Below are 16,884 nucleotides of genomic sequence, written 5' to 3' on the forward strand. Positions count from 1 at the left end.
GGGGGGAATTATTAAAATGAAACATCATTAGATAGTTTTTCATCTAAGTAGTGTTTTTAATCTTGAGTTGAATTTCCTAAAATAAATATGTTACTAAGATTAAAAGAAAAATCCAAACACTGCAATACGTTTTGGATGATATATTCTTTTCTCTGGTTGTTTATTTCATACACGCTATTTTAAATTGATTTGATCATTTCTGTCAGCATACACATCCTTTAAACCATATCCTCCACTCCCTCCTCCCCTTTCCTCGTTCCATGCTCACTGACTCGCCGTGCTACCTTAATATGATTTCCTCATCTTTATCTAGGAATTCTGAGGAGCTTGCAGGGATCTCTTTTATCACTCATCCACTCTCAGATTTCTGCACTTGCCTTTCTTTGCTATAAAAGGAGCTAACTGTGATGCCCTGCAGGAAAATATGTGGCAGAACTGCCATAATGGACATAACTGCGTTGCTCTATGTAGTAATGCTTCATTTCATCGTGGATGTTAGCAAAGTCCTTCGACAAAAAAAAGTCTTGCTCAGCAGCTAGTTTGAAGCTCCTACTCATTCATGCACTTAACTCAGGGTGAACATGCTCAGAGCTGACTGATCTGATCAGCTGTTCTTGAACTGTAAACTCAAAGTTGTCAGTCCGAATGTTAATTAACTCTAACTTCATGAGTAGACTCAGAGTTTGCTGAACCTGCTTCCTGGAATAGGGCCCAGAGCACTGAACAAATACCATCTTTATTCACATTATAGATACAGTGTAACAATCCTGTGTTAGGCTCCGGTGCAGATATTGTTGAGCAAACACAGCATCTCACATTCTCTCACTAAAGTAACATAAAGACAACTGTAATGTCAATAAGCTTGAAACAAAAGAGAAAAGTGACTGGAAAGATCACCTTATAACATCCAAACTCATTTACAGAATATATGATTGAGTAATTTTTTTTTCCCGTGGACCAGCTTCCAGATATATCACACACACACACATATTTCAGTATGAGTGCATAATTTCCACATATAAATGATAACAGTGTTTCAGTCCTTTACAAAAACAGAAAAACAAACTACTCACTTATAAGCAGTGTTGGTCAAGTTACTTGAAAAAAGTAATCAGTAACTAATTACTGATAACTTCCCCAGAAAAGTAATCCCGTTATTTTACTGATTACTTATTTTCAAAAGTAATTAATTACTTAGTTACTTTTTAAAAACACAATTTACAACCTGAATAGGTGATAAAGCGATAGATCTTTCAGCCCAATTCTACTTTTTCTGCATAATCCATCATACAAAATGTAATCAAATGGAAAAGTCTCTTTTTTTAACTTGTTTTATCAGTTTTAATCTTTTAACTTTATGCATCAAGCAAAAATTTAATTATATGCAACATTCTCTGACTTGAAGAAATTAGTTTAACATTTAAACCTATTTTCTGCACATTCCAGCACATAAAATAAAATATTTTTTGTGTTTACACTCAGTCTTTCAAATAGATGCAAGTAAAACACAGCAGAAAATAAATAAAGTCAAAGACTCAGCGGTCCTGTTGCTCTATTTTCACCTGTAAAGCAGGAGTGGGGTAGGCGGAGGGTTACCCTGGTGCAGGTGTGCGCGGTCAGTTGAAGAATCCGCGAGTTTCTCTGTGAGATTTCCCATTACGTCGTGCTCACTCGGTGCTTGTTGGGTTTTTTTTTCGCTGTAAAAAGAAGTTTTCTTCCCACGCACAAGGGACACTAATGTTTTTGTCACTTTTTGTGGAATCAAACTCAAAGTAAGGTCAGTACTTCCACGCTTTAAACGCTGCACGCTCATACTCTCTCCGCAGTCGATATATTATCCATTGTTAATCTGCGCACAGCTGTTGTCAGGAACGTTGCACTCGCTTACATCACTGTGATGAGACATTCTCGCACCAAAATCACGGTTTTAGTAACGCAGTAACGCAGCATTCCTACGGGAAAGTAACGGTAATCTAATTACTGTTTTTGCGATAGTAATCCCTTACTATCGCACAGATGGGCAGTAACCCGTTACTGCCCATCTGTGCTTATAAGAACTCCAGTTTTGGGGCCTTTTGCTCATCAAAGTCATTTACAGCCTTGCGGTATACTCATCCTGCGCTCTTCTAGCTTTCCTCTTTTGAGCACTACTTTTTTGCTTTGCTTGCCAAACATAATTTAAAATGCCACTGTGCGACTAACTGCTTAAACAAATTAGACTTCTCCTAAAACAAATTGCTGCACAGTTGACATTAACAGGTTTACGGCCATTTTGCACAAATGACAAGGAGCAAGGTCAGGAAGTGCAAGTAATATATTTTTCAGCCCGCCACCATCAATTTTTTTTTTTTTTTAGAAAAACTGCCTATTTTAATAAATGGAGTATAAAATGACTGAGTAAGTATTTGCAGGGCTACAATTCAATTCAAAAGAAAATGCATACTGCATTAAAAAGTTAGGCTTTTGTTCACAACATAGAACAATGACTTAAACATTCAGTGGCACTCTAATAATGTGCCCAGTTTGCTGTAACATTGTGAATATATGCATTCAGTACAATGTAAAGAAGGTTCTTTCCCACCATCAGACATCACACGATGTGACTGTATGCTAACTTTCAACTCTGTAAGCCTGTTATGAAATGCTTGTTTCAGGCTAAATAAGCTGTTCACAACAGAGTTAATATATCTGAGATTGTTGGGATAACCAAAATAGCCACACAAAGCCACCTGTGAACTGCATTTATAATTTATTTGGTTTTTTTAAATAAAAAGGAAGAAAAATGTCCCATAAACAAATTAATATTTAGCAATTGTGAATACTGTAAAAGCCTGAGAAAGTGAGTGCGTATACCAACATTCAAACTATATTGGCTCAAATTTTTCCAAATACATCAGTCTGCATTGCAGTTCAGTGCTAGTGGACTGCTGAAAATCACACTGTCAGCTGTCAGTGCCTCAAATTCATGCCACTGCTGTCTTCAGATTGCCATCCTAACCAATGCTAGCACAGTGATTTCATGCTAGGGTAATCCTGAAAGTCTCCCCATAAATAAACTCTGTAGCAACACTGAGCTTGGGTTGAGTAAAGCAGTATCTTAGAGAGTGACTCTGAAACACAGACAAAGCAGACATTTCTGGTTGTAAGGACTGCAAGGAGTTGAATAAGGTGAAACAGGGTGCATGCTGGTATCTTGTTTCCCCCATTGGCATTGGTTTTATTTGATTAGCTAGGAAGCTGGAAATATGCAGGTGTTGGTGACTACAGCTATGAGACACAGGGCTGATGACTGATGGGAAGCAGATGTGTATGTGGGAAACTAATCAGGTGATGAGCTAAAATGGGAAATCCACAGTGGAAAACCAGTGGGCAGTGAGGAAATGCAGGCTTCAGGATCTCAGGAAACAGATTTTGATGCAAATCATAAGACACTGACGGGATCTTTTAACCAGTATTTCGGTCAAAAATTAAAATGCATTCACTGAATTTCTTCTCTAAAACAGCATCCAGATTTTTTAAAAACTTTTTTAGACATTAATGTTTTTAATGTAGGGTTTGCAAACTGTTGTCAACATTTTCGTGGGCTTTTAGAGACTGATAAATTCACCTGACAATAGAGGTTTCTCACGTGATACCATCCAACCATGGTCAAAGGTTATCTGCCTTATTGTATATAGTATAACCACCAGTCAAATGAGTTCATGACTGGCTGGTCAGAAAGGAAGGCAGACAAAGATTTACCAAAAAAAAACTAAGTAATGTCAGACTAACTTTGCAGCACTTAAAACACAGCTACAAGAAAGAGACATTAAACTATATTAACAAATAAATCAACAAACCAAAAACATAAATATATATACACTCAACAAAAATATAAACGCAACACCTTTGTTACTGCTCCCATTCCCCATGGGATGGACGTAGAGACCTAAAATTCATTCCAGATACACAATATAACCATCCCTCCCAAACAGTGGTCACAAATCAGTCCAAATGTGTGGTAGTGGGCACATCTGCTATATTGAGATAATCCATCCCACCTCACAGGTGTGCCACATCAGGATGCTGATCTGACATCATGAGTAGTGCACAGGTGTACCTCAGACTGCCCACAACAAAAGGCCACCCTGGAATGTGCAGTTTTTTGCGCTATTGGGGGTCTGGGGACCCAGAACCGGTCAGTATCTGGTGTGACCACCATTTGCCTCATGCAGTGCAACACATCGTCGCATGGAGTCTATCAGATTGTCAATTGTGGCCTGTGGAATGTTGGTCCACTCCACTTCAATGGCTGTGCGAGGTTGTTGGATATTCGTGGGAACTGGTACACGCTGTCGTATACGCCGGTCAAGCACATCCCGAACATGCTCAATGGGTGACATGTCCGGTGAGTATGCTGGCCATGCAAGAACTGGGACATTCTCAGCTGCCATCTGCCCTGAACAATGTGAACCATGATTCATCCGTGAAGCGCACACCTCTCCAACGTGCCAGACGCCATCGAATGTGAGCATTTGCCCACACAAGTCTGTTACGGCGACGAGCTGGAGACGGTCCCTGAGACGGTTTCTGACAGTTTGTGCAGAAATTGTTTGGTTGTGCAAACCAATTGTTCCAGCAGCTGTCTGGGTGGCTGGTCTCAGACGATCTTGGAGGTGAACCTGCTGGATGTGGAGGTCCTGGGCTGGTGTGGTTACACGAGGTCTGCGGTTGTGAGGCCGGTTGGATGTGCTGCCATATTCTCTGAAACGCCTGTGGAGACGGCTTATGGTTGAGAAATGAACATTCAATGCACGGGCGACAGATCTGGTTGACATTCCTGCTGTCAGCATGCCAATTGCACGCTCCCTCATTGCTTGTGGCATCTGTGGCATTTTGCTGTGAGACAAAACTGCACATTCCAGGGTGGCCTTTTGTTGTGGGCAGTCTGAGGTACACCTGTGCACTACTCATGATGTCAGATCAGCATCCTGATGTGGCACACCTGTGAGGTGGGATGGATTATCTCAATATAGCAGATGTGCCCACTACCACACATTTGGACTGATTTGTGACCACTGTTTGGGAGGGATGGTTATATTGTGTATCTGGAATGAATTTTAGGTCTCTACGTCCATCCCATGGGGAATGGGAGCAGTAACAAAGGTGTTGCGTTTATATTTTTGTTGAGTGTATATATATATATATATTTTGAATATATATAACTGAGAAAACAGTAAAAATATTATATATTACATCATTACTATAATCATATAAAAAATAATGCATTTTAATGCATTTTAACCAAGCTATGTTTGTAAAGGAAATAACACAGTTCACCCCATTAAGAGCATGAACAGTACAGAGGATGGACGTGGGGCTCACACCCCAACTGGCAACTAGGTATACCAACCTCATCCTCTAACCTTATTACTCTGCTACACTTTCATGGTGTTATACATATATGGTGTATAATGATTTAGCCACTAGCCACGCTGGCTAAGCCATGATTAAAAAGTTGCTGTCATATATAGTGTTTTGTTCTACATTTAAACAATAACTAAAGTTTAAACAAAATATATGATTGCCTCTGTTTTGTTTCCACTCTTTTTTCACACAGAAACCCAACAGTACTACACCAGTTCTGCTGCCCAGCCCCAGAGGCTCCTGAGGGGGAGACCTCCACTGCCTGTGTTCCCAGGTAAGATGACTGCATCCTTGTAACATCTGCACAAATGTTTATTTTTTCTTTTTTCAATTTTTTTAAATTTAAGTTTATTTATTTGTTCAACTTTGATTGCAGCCACGTATCATGCATCCTTTTTATAGCAGTGCTGCTGTAGCTACACTAGTCAACACAAGTGCCCCAGCAGTGGTATCTAAGTTGAAGTGGTTGTAACTGCTTCAGGTTCTTCCAGGACAAGGTGCATTCCATCCCCTTCATGATCTCATCTATCTTAAATAGACACCGAGCCACAGAGAGCGAATCACTCCCCATGGTTTTAAATGTCCCTTGTCACAATAGCTTGGGTTTTGGGTCTTGTTGTGGTTGAGATTGAACTTGTTTCCTGAGTGAATTTAAGATACACTGGATACGATTTGTTATTTCCAGCGACTGTTAGTGCCATGTTTGTCAGGCTACTGCGATAAACACAATGAAACACAGCAATATGATCTATATCAGTAACATCCCATTTTCTGGACAATGGTCAAGTACTTGCGAAAACTGAACAACTGGGGAAATATTACATTGGATTTAGTAGGCAAAGCAGAATGATAATGCTGATGATATCTTTTTTTGACAGATTAGCCCATGCAATTACTTAGTACTGGTGGTAAATTACAAATAGGCTCTTTATTTTAAATCAAGTTTTCCATGTAATTTGAAAGCTCTGAAGTCAGTTTGATGGGGTAATTTACTCCCACTGTCCTGGGAAATATGAAAAAACACAGCAACTAATAATTAGCTGCTGTAATGACTGTACTTTTGTAGGACTATTTTGGCTCGGCAGTTTTGAGGACGCATTATAATCAATACTTAATGTTGTACAGGCAGTCTCTAAGATATATAATTAGACATGTAGGAACAAAAGAAATAATGAAAGGCTTTGACAAGGTATTATCTGGCCCCTTTCAAGCAAAATTGACAGTGCCTCCTGGTTATATTTTCCCCAAGTGCACTCTACCACCAGACTTTGAAAGAAAATTATGATATTCATCTAGCCAAGGAGCATCAATAGCAATTAAGCCATCCGCCCCAAAATGGTTTGTTTGTTGTTGACTGCACGTGTCACAGAATTGCTTTGCCGCATTGTCTGAGCTTGGCAGAAAATAGCAGATAAGCAAACGCCCATTGATAGCAAATCATAGCCCCTGCAGTGCTGGACACAGTAAGTGGCAAAAGGCTGCAGACCAACACAATCACACTCTAAATCCCTCTCAGGCCTGTGTAGTTGAGAAGCAGAGGAAGGAAGAGTTGTGAATATTATACAAGGTTTATTTGCTGTTTTGACAAAGCAAAAAAATGGGCTTCAGAAAGCCTGCCGACTTACTGAAACCCAGCATCTTGTACTGGATCTTTTGTTATAAAAGTCACTTCAGAGCCTTTATTATTTAATACATGCTGTGATTCTATTGGAAGGGATTAAAGGTTCACAGGAGTGACTCTCATGGGTTTAAAACTGGTGAGGGGTGGGGCAATTCAAAGAGCAAAATTGATCAAGTTCACCGGCTTGAACTTTACTTGATAGAGGGTGTTTGGGGCTGTTGTGTTTTGTGATTGTTTTGTGCTTTGGGGCCATTAGCAAAAGGTACAAGCGAAGTGCACAGCAGAAGGTCTTTGCTAACTTGTCAACCCCTCCATCCCTGCAAAACACCCCCTCCCCTCGTTGCCAGTATCTGAAGCAAACCACTTCAAAGCAGGACTCTCTGGGGCCCACACGGAAAGCAGCTTGTGGTTTTGTTTTGCCCTTTCTCGTTTCTTCTTGTTGTGTCTTATCTGTTTTTGAAAGCTGTATTCTGTTGTCGTTGATTTCTATATGTCCGCATTGTTGTCAGTGATTGGTCGATCATTTACTCACACGGCATCATCGCATCACATAACTCCACATGGCACCCACGCCTCATTGCATCCATCGTCACTCATGCTCACGTCATTCGGGCTTGTTTCTTCACTGTGGTCACACTAAGTTCAAAAGAGCCATGTATGAATATTACCATGTAACTGACGTCTTGAGTGTGTTTGTGAAACTGCCATAACACATACTCTGTGTACAGTAGGGTCTTTCCCATGTTGGAATCTGGTGCGCCTCCTTGTCGACACATGTATTGCATCTGTGTTCATGTGAAAAAAGGAAGTTCTTATCATGTTGCATGCTTCGGCTTGGCAGTGATCAGAACATAGCTCCCTGTCTGTGTGCGTGGGTGTGTGCTGATGTACATGTGTGGGTGGCTGCGTTTCACTTTGGTACACACATCATGGATTAATTAATATGCATTTAATGCAGAAAAATATACAACACTGTCCATCTAATCAACAAAGACATCCATAATAACAGACTGCCCTATCACTTGTAACGAACACTTTGATTTCTTACTCGTTTTTCTTTACACCGTGCTATTCAGAGTTACATATTTTTTTTCCTTGAGAACTGACTACATTCGTCGTGGCATAGATTCAACAAGATTCTGAAAATATTCCTCAGACAGTTCGCTCCATATTAACAGGATAACATTACAATGTAGCTCCAGAATTGCTGGCTGCACATCCATGATGTATATCTCTCATTCCACCGCATCCCAAAGGTGCTCTTCTGTTGCCGTAGCCCATCTGCTTCAAGATTGGGTGTGGTGTACATTTAGAGATGCTCTTCTGCATACCTTGGTTGTAATGAGAGTTTATTTGGGTTTCTGTTGCCTTCCCTTCAACTCAAAGGAGGATGACCTCTGACATCACCAGGGCATTTTTGCATAGAAAGCTTCCACTTTACTGGATATTTTCTCTTTTTCAGACAGTTCCAGACTTTAAAGATGATTGGGTGGGGAAATCCCCAGCGATCAGCAGTTTCTGAGATACCCGTCTGCTACCAAAAACCATGCAATGTTTAAAAGACCTTTCTTCCCTGTTCTTGAGCAGGTTGTCTTGTCCAAGCCTACCTGCCTAAGTACACTGAGTTGCTGCTGTGTGATTGGTTGATTAGATATTTGACATTATAATAAACTGGCTAATGAGTATATGTTTGTAACTGTATCATGGAAGGCTGTAATTCAGAAATCATGAAACTTTTAGGAGATAATCCTTATATTTTTGACTTACCTCTGTCTTGATGATGATGATGATGCTCATTTTGAATTTAACGCCAGGAGCACCACTTATTCTTGTGTGTGCTGACATACATGTTTGTAGTAGTATTTCGCTATGGTACACATGGCATAGATTAGACATAATGCATAAAATGCAGGGAAACATACAACATTGGCGATCAGCAAAGAAATCCTTAAAAATAGGCTGCCATGTCACTTGTACTGAACACTTTGATTTCTTACTTGTTTTTTTTCCCCCCCCATACTTATAATCCTTAAGGGTGAAGCATGCCATATATGCACTCACCAACCACTTCATTAGTTACACCTATTTCTACTGGGTTGGACCTTCAGAACTACCTTAATTCTTCATGGTGTCGATTACGTTTGTTTAACTATGGGCTACTTGAGCTTCAAGTTTCTTGGCTTTTTGATAAATTAATAACAATACAATTATGTCAAATAAGGTCAGCTTGAACTTATTGGCAATGAAGCAGTGGGTGTACAAGTTGACATTCTGTGGAGGATTATTCATGGTATGCATGACATGAGAGATAATCGAAAATCACAAATTACATTTAATCTAAAAATATTTGTGTCATGTCTGTCTGTCGTGATTTGACAGAGTTATGACTCTGACGAGGAGTGTGAAATCTGATGCAAACTGCAAATGGTGCAGACTATACTGAAACAAGAGCGAGTTGTCTTCAGCGATAAAAGGGTTTCACAGCAAAAAAGACCTCATTAACATATAAAAAAGACAACTCATTGCCTCGTTGTGCATTGCCTCCGCTTCGGGATGAAGCCTTCGTTCACTCACTAAACCTGACAAAGTGCAATCATTGATGTTTCATTAGCACCGCTCTTTCTACTCTGAGTAATTCAAGCCTCTGTGTCAGAGGGGTCAACTTAGAAAAGGGCAGCACCATGAGCCTCTATAAGAACTAATTGTACTGATTTGGAGCTTTGTTTGCTCTTGGTTTGTGCACGTCTTTACCTAAGGAGTTTTTTTCTGATTAGCCAGGCATTCACAATGCTGTGAATATAGCATAATTTAAATGAGCAGAAAGTGGAAAGTTGAGAACTGAAAAGGAAAGTGAAGATTTTACTGTCACGTATAATGAGGACTCTGAGGAGGCTGGAAATTCATTGTGACAGTGTGGTCACTCTTGCCATGCATTAAGGAGGCCCCAGAGGGTTTAGAGACGATAGGTGATCTGTATTCGGGGTCACAAAGTCAGATATATAATCAGTCATTGGAGGGGGTGATTGGAAGGGATGGCCACAGCCTTTCAATTAGTAGTGTGAGCCATCTTTTGCTGGAGTGTGCTAAACTTGCACTCGGGAGTACTGTTGATACTTTTACAGTCCCATAGGGTACCTTAAGTTTAACTTTCTGCTTTACAGCAGAACTGAGAATTGCTGTAGTCAACACACAGGGCCTCGGGAACCTAATAAATGGAAGGAAAACATGATTATTAGAATATTGCAGCACAGAGAAAAGCACAGCAGAAGATGGCACTTGGAAAGATCCCCAATGGACAAGCTGCAGGTAGAATTTGCTGTGTGTACAATGATTGAGTTTTATTTGAGTCTCTAAGCCTGAAACTACAAATGCGTACCAATCATGAAATCTCAGCTAGTCAGCAGCCTATAGTCAATTGGTTTGATCTGAATGGAAGCACAACAAAAAACAGTATGCACTTCCTCTTAAAAAACCCTCCCAGAGCATACATTTATATTCACACTTTGATGCCACAGTGTGAAGTTTACTCAAGTGTTTGGGATCATATCCAAAATCATTTGTTACAAATGTTACAGGGAATCTGCACTCTTACTTCTGAACTATTTTTTTCATTTTTTTGTTTATTTATTTTTTGCAGAAGGTGCTAACAGTAATGCTGTTCTGTTCTGTTGTCAACAGGTACATGGGTGGTGTTGCTACTACCAGTAGATCAGTGACAGTACACTAACTTTCTGGGCTCTGCTCTGCTTAATAAATTGCTAGACAATGTTGATTATAATCGTCACTTAGAACTTATAAAGGCATTTGTGCAATTTCTGGCAGACTGACAGCCGGATGCAGCAGGGATGTCCCAAACACAGAGCCACCATAGAAACCGCGCACAGAAAAGACCAAATATATAAAATATTAGAGACACTATTGAAGTACATTCAACATTTAGTCCTTGTTTGTTTTCTTTCATCCCTCATAAAAGACCAGATCAGTTGGAAAAGATAAATGAAACTCATATATCAAACCATGTTTCCCACAAAATGTCACATGTCAGTGTCAGTCAGTGTCACTCGTGCTGAGTTTGAAATATGAACTGCTTTTGCTTTGTTAGGTATACTCCATATTACTTTGTTCACCTTTTTTTTTTGCTCACTTAGTCACAAATACAAAGCACCCATAAAGAAAAATTAAACATGTTCTGCCATAATAAGTTGTTCCATTATGTTGGATTAACAAAGAAGTGACACCATGAGTGCAGTGAGTCACCAGTTTGATGACCTTCCCCTTTCATGCTAGTGCAGATGACTTGAGTTAATTGATTCCCAGCTTGTTGTTAAAAATAAAGTCATTGTGTGGAGAATCTCAAGGGAGCTAATTTATCTGTTTAATGAGTGAGCTGTCACTTGTTATGTTATAATAAGCGTAGGCAGTTACTTTAATAGGGCAAACGAAATAATATTGGAGCAGGCCTATATTGCATGTTGTTGACCATTTTCTGCAGTCAAGCAGAGGAACGAAATCTCGCCTCTGTTAAAAGCCTGTTTCAAACATGTGTCTGATTTTCTTATTCTGTTGTGGTAAACTAAACTATCATTTGAGGAAATATGGTATAGCACTGTTTGGCACTATATTAGTTCTATGCTATTGCTCCCGTAACAATCCTTCAATAATCATTAAAAAGCCACACTATGATAGCAACAAACTGAATTAATACTTGGAAGATAGCTATATATTTCTTTTTTATCAGAGATGATAATGATTTGTTTTTCAAAGCATATTTTAATTATGCAGCCAGCTATAATACATTAGCAGAGCTTGCAGATGGTCAAATTTATCACCGAGCACTTTGGTAAATCTGACAGCGCCTGCTGTTTTGACAGTGTTTATCTTAGAAAGCTGGTAAATCCAAACAAGGGGGCTCTTGCTTTCTTAACAAGCTTAGAAAGCCAAATACTTTAAAAAGGCATGGAAAATGACTTTGATATGCCGCTGTCTGGTCTTGTAGACAAGGAGAATAATGTAAATACCCTGCAGATGTAAGTGTTGCAAGTGGTGAGGTTCTTTCAGCGACATTATAAGAGAATGACATACTCCTCAAAGAATCCAAGTCAAGAAGTCAAGGGGAGATTACCACAACTTTATAACTTCCAAGGAAGAAAGCGTTTTTAAAACCTTGTAAAATATTTCAAAATAACAGTTCAAGTAAATGCCCAAAAACATTCAAAGGTAACAGCAAATATTTCGTTTTTAATCAAACTAATTTCATTTATGCATTGCAGTTCACCTCAATTAGCATAAAAATGCAATTTTCATTCTTGCAATATAAAGCCATTTTACTGTAGTTAAACCATTTAGGGCAAAAAATATGGCACAATTTATTAAATCTGAGTGCTGTCACTTTTTGTCTTTGTAAAAGACATAGCACAGCTCAAGAGACACAATTTTCCTGTCATTGTTGTGTCATGCTGGAACCATAATGATGATGCTGATAGGTTTGTAAACACTCTTTTGGTCCCAGAGTTAAAAATAAACTGACCAGTCAGCCTTTGGCAGGTGACGGCGCACATTTTTGGCACGATACGTGATCGTGTTGGCAATTCGGCTGCCGAACAGACTGCTTTTCTCCACCACTTCACAGTGCTTACAGGAAGACTGACACATTGCTCACTATCTAAAGCCCCTTTAAATTAGTTATCCTGCAGTGCATCTTACAAGTGACATGCACAAACATACACACATGCACGCCAACATCTTAATGAGGTATCCAATGCTAATTAGCTTACACAACCTGCCATTTAATTTTCAGAGAGCAAATTAGTTAGCTTCTTCATGAAGTTTCATCTTAATGAACACATGACAATTAAAAGAGTTTATTTAAGGAAGCTGTTTGAGTTTGTTTTTTTGGTTGTTGCTGGGCAGTATCTCTATTCCGCCATCCAAAATTTAAATGTCTGATTTATTGATAAAATTAGACCCAATCCTTTTTTAAATCCCATAGCCTAATCAGGATTTACAGCCTTATCTTTTATGATGGGTTATAAAGAATGATTAAGTAGAGAAGAGGAAGGGTCACACGTTGCAAGCATATGACTTTACAGAAATATAAAAAAGAAGGACAACACATTTGGGCCATTGCCCATCCAATGCCCTTTATCGCCAGCACTAATAAAACAAATGCCACGAGTGGTTAAGATGAAGCCGACACCCCGAAAGATGGCACTGGGGAGAATTATGGTGTTTCAGCGGGAAATTAATTCACCTCAGATCATGGCATGAGTAAGACAGCTGTGTCATCTCAACAAGACATCTTTTTTTCTGTAATTAATCACTGGAATTAATAATAAACTACACTAATTACCGGAGTCCTGCTGTCTGCCAAATGGAAAGGTGAGGCGGCATGAATAAGGACACAACAGGTTATGCTTTGCCACTTTGGGGAGAAACCCAAATAGAGTTTCTATCTGTTGAGAGAATCTGGCAGGAATACAGGGACCATGATGCATTGAGGTAGACAAGGGAACTCATTCAGTGATTGATCTGTTTTGTTGGAGGACGTTCAGGGGCATGTTAAAAAGTATGCCTAGAGCCTCTTTTTTTTGTCATTCAGGATTTGGCCTTGAGATGATTGGGGGAAGTGGGGCACATGCTCTCATCAGCACACCTATTCAAGGCTGAACTCGTTAAAGTGTAAGACCGCAGATGCTTTTGTCCTCACACGCGGCGCTAGTCTCACCTGTGCACCTGCGAATGAAATTTCACACGTGGTGTCCTTAATCATCAAATTTCCTTCACCCTCTTCACACCATAATTTAATATTTGTCCTCCCCTTCTTCTGCCTCTGTCTCTTTCTGTGTTGCCTGCCATGGCTGGGCTACCGCGTTGCCTCGGCTAGCGAAAGTGACCTTGTCGGCAGTCGTCATGGGAACAGAGGGCACAGCAGAAACATATAACCTAGCATTCAGATACCTCCTGAGTGTCTAAGCATTCACATGCATTGATCCTCCTTTAAAAAAAAATCTTCCTCGTTGTAAGCCTTAGCTTTTTATTTTCCTGTCTTTCTGTTGCCATCTTCCCATTGGGGTAAAGGGCTTTGCCTCTTGGCCAATCAGAAGCACTCTGTCAGTGTCATTATCCTCTGGGGTCCATCCATTCAGCTGTTGGTTTTTGTTCCAGTTTATTCCTCTTTAAACACATCCTCTGGGACTTGCGCAGCCTAAATTCGCTTGAAAATTGAAATACAGCATTGTAAATGAATGAAAGGAGCTTTAAAGAGTGCGAGTGCTTGGAGTAATTTCTAATTAAAGTGATGCTCCGACTAATTTATTTTTACCCTAAGGCCTGCTTAATGCAAAACAGCTAAGACACCAGATCTCTTCTTGCTCAGCTGCATGATCAGAGATGTTGTGCACTTGTTTTGTCTCATTTAATATACACAAGCACACAGAAAGAGGACTCTTAGACTTTGCATGGTGCATTTGTGCATAGTGTCGTGTCAGCCTGTAGGTACTCATGGATTCTTCTGATCTGAGAGTTTCTCCTCCTCTTTTCTCTTGGTTTTGCTGCGTATCTCAGCATTGTGAGGCAAGTGGAAGGTTTTATTGCAGAGGTGATTTAATAAAACCACAACATTTTGATGAAGTTGCTGCAGGATCTTTCATGCACCCAGCGCCTGCGTGTGTTTGTGTGTGTGCCTGAGCTTTGAAATGTTTGCATCTCAGTGTGTATCAGCAATCTTTTAAGTTTCAGCCGTTGTGTAAATGTCAAGGCCGGGTCCTTAGATCTTCCCTGATGCATGCAAACTGCTGTGAAAGCCAGAATGCTGACAGTAATGCAGCGGATTGACACTTTTAAAGAGGCACTCTGAAATAAAAGACAGTAGATAATGAAAGTTAGTTTACAGGTCATTTGGAGTGCAGCTCCGTCTTTTAAAACTGTTGAGTCAAGTTGAGTCAATTTACCACTCGAATGATGTCATAATGATGTCAGCTAACTGAAGATTTGCCTAGAGGAAAGGGTTTAGGTAAAAATGTGTTTAGTCTATTTTACTGTATACTGTATATATTGGGTAACAGTTACTTCTCGGATAAAGATGTCACATGAATATATGATCATCTTTTTGACTGCATTTCATTGTCATACTCTTTTTGTAGTTTTGGGTTCTTATAGTAAACCAGTTTCTAAATGGCCTATTTTTTTTATTTTGTCTTGTTCCAAAAAGACACTGGACCTCATTTACTAATATGTGCATGGAAATGTTCTTACCCCACACAAAATTTTTTGCAAATGTAGCATTGGATTTATTAAATCTGCACACTGTTTCCTTAAGAAACTGAAACAACTGTGTCCAAAGAGCAAGACTAAAATAACAGAGTTTTTGAATATTGTTTCCCCTAAGACAGTCAGTGTGACTCAAGTAAAAAAAAAGACATGAAAACTATCAAAGCTGATATGAAAAAGACTAACAGACTACAAGGAAAAGAACCAGGAGCACATGATTTGTCAGCCTTAGATGAGAAACTCACCACAAAGAACAAGAAAAGAGTGTAAGTGATGAAATCCAGCCATGATGTGCCATTTTTTGTAAAAATCTAAATGATATACAGAATTTAAGATGAGATAAGATGGAATTTAATTATTAATCATTTAATATAATTAGCATTTTGTGATTCATGGTGTTTTGGAAAACGGTACATATAAGAAATGATAATAATGACATTAGTAATAAATATTATCATTGTTATTATGTTAAAAATAATTGTGTACGCACTGTGAGTAAATGAGGCCCCTTTTTCTCCTAAACTCAGCAACTGAGAGAACCTCAAGCTGCTACAAATAAAACACATCCTAAGCAGGAAATCATAATGCTGTTTGATAAATGGATCATATTTCTGCTGCAGAGCCAGTGCTTCATTTTGCTGAAAATTCTTCTGTAATCAGTCACAAATGCAACATTCATTTTTGATTTTCTATAGAGGTGGAATGTGAAAAAAAAACCAAACAAAAAAAAAACCTAATACAGGGCTTTCCAACCCTTCCTGATTTGATCATATTTTACCACTCTCTGACACATGTTTGCAATGGCTCTGGTCATTTCTAGAAACTGGCTCACACTTCTCTGGAGGCACAGCAACTGCCATAATATCTACTAAAATATGCCGCAGGATGACTTGTTATGCAGGAATAACCATTCTGTGCTGGCAGAGTCACCGCAGGGAAATAATACAATAAATATACATTTTCCTTAATGTTTTCCATTTTTCTGAGAAAAAACGACACAGTCATTATGAGCTGAATTTCTATTTCGATTATGGTGCCTTTGGTTCTCAAACTGAATACAGATTATTGATTCACATGCACCTCAGATGGATGCGGTATTCTTGAACCCCATCCTATAACTTTCGATAGTAAAGATTTTGAGTACAATGCCAGAGCTTTATGATATATAGGCTTGTGAAACTTAGTAGCCCTCTTTTTCCCACTATCTTACAAATCCCCTTACACACACCTGCAAGCACACAGATCCACACGATGTGCTCTGGCAGCACTAATGCTTTCCTTTTGTTCCTTTCTCCTATTAGTGTTGATCATTTGAGCGGTCCCAGAATGTCCATAGCTCTATTTTACAGACAGGTCAACAGTCTGACGGTGCTGTGATAAAATGCACATTGCGAGTAGGTGATTGTTTGTGCATGCAATAGACAGTGCGCACTGACTGGAAATTAAAGGGAGCACAATATCCAAGGATAATTATCTGATCTCTGCATGTAGCTGTCCCTCTAAATTGTCTGCAGCTCCCCAAATGGACAAAACATTTCCCCTCTGGACAGCAGGGGGTGCTGATGAGGAGCAGACGGTCTGCCAGTCAG

At 39.4% G+C, this 16,884-nt stretch overlaps 1 protein-coding gene across 3 annotated transcripts in view; it reads left to right on the forward strand.

Annotated features, from left to right (window-relative positions):
- The window catches only part of iqsec3a (IQ motif and Sec7 domain ArfGEF 3a), a 123,315-nt gene that overhangs the window by 19,985 nt on the left and 86,446 nt on the right, over positions 1 to 16,884 (forward strand). For all 3 annotated transcript variants that reach the window (XM_014336138.2, XM_005930283.3, XM_042224179.1), the window contains one exon: positions 5,600 to 5,680. In XM_014336138.2, coding sequence (XP_014191624.2) covers positions 5,600 to 5,680 — 81 coding nt within the window. Of the gene's footprint in view, positions 1 to 5,599; positions 5,681 to 16,884 lie in introns of those variants that run through there.

The sequence above is a fragment of the Haplochromis burtoni genome, unplaced genomic scaffold (assembly GCF_018398535.1).
Source record: "Haplochromis burtoni strain Fernald_Lab_line unplaced genomic scaffold, NCSU_Asbu1 Contig_131, whole genome shotgun sequence".
Taxonomy (NCBI): domain Eukaryota; kingdom Metazoa; phylum Chordata; class Actinopteri; order Cichliformes; family Cichlidae; genus Haplochromis; species Haplochromis burtoni.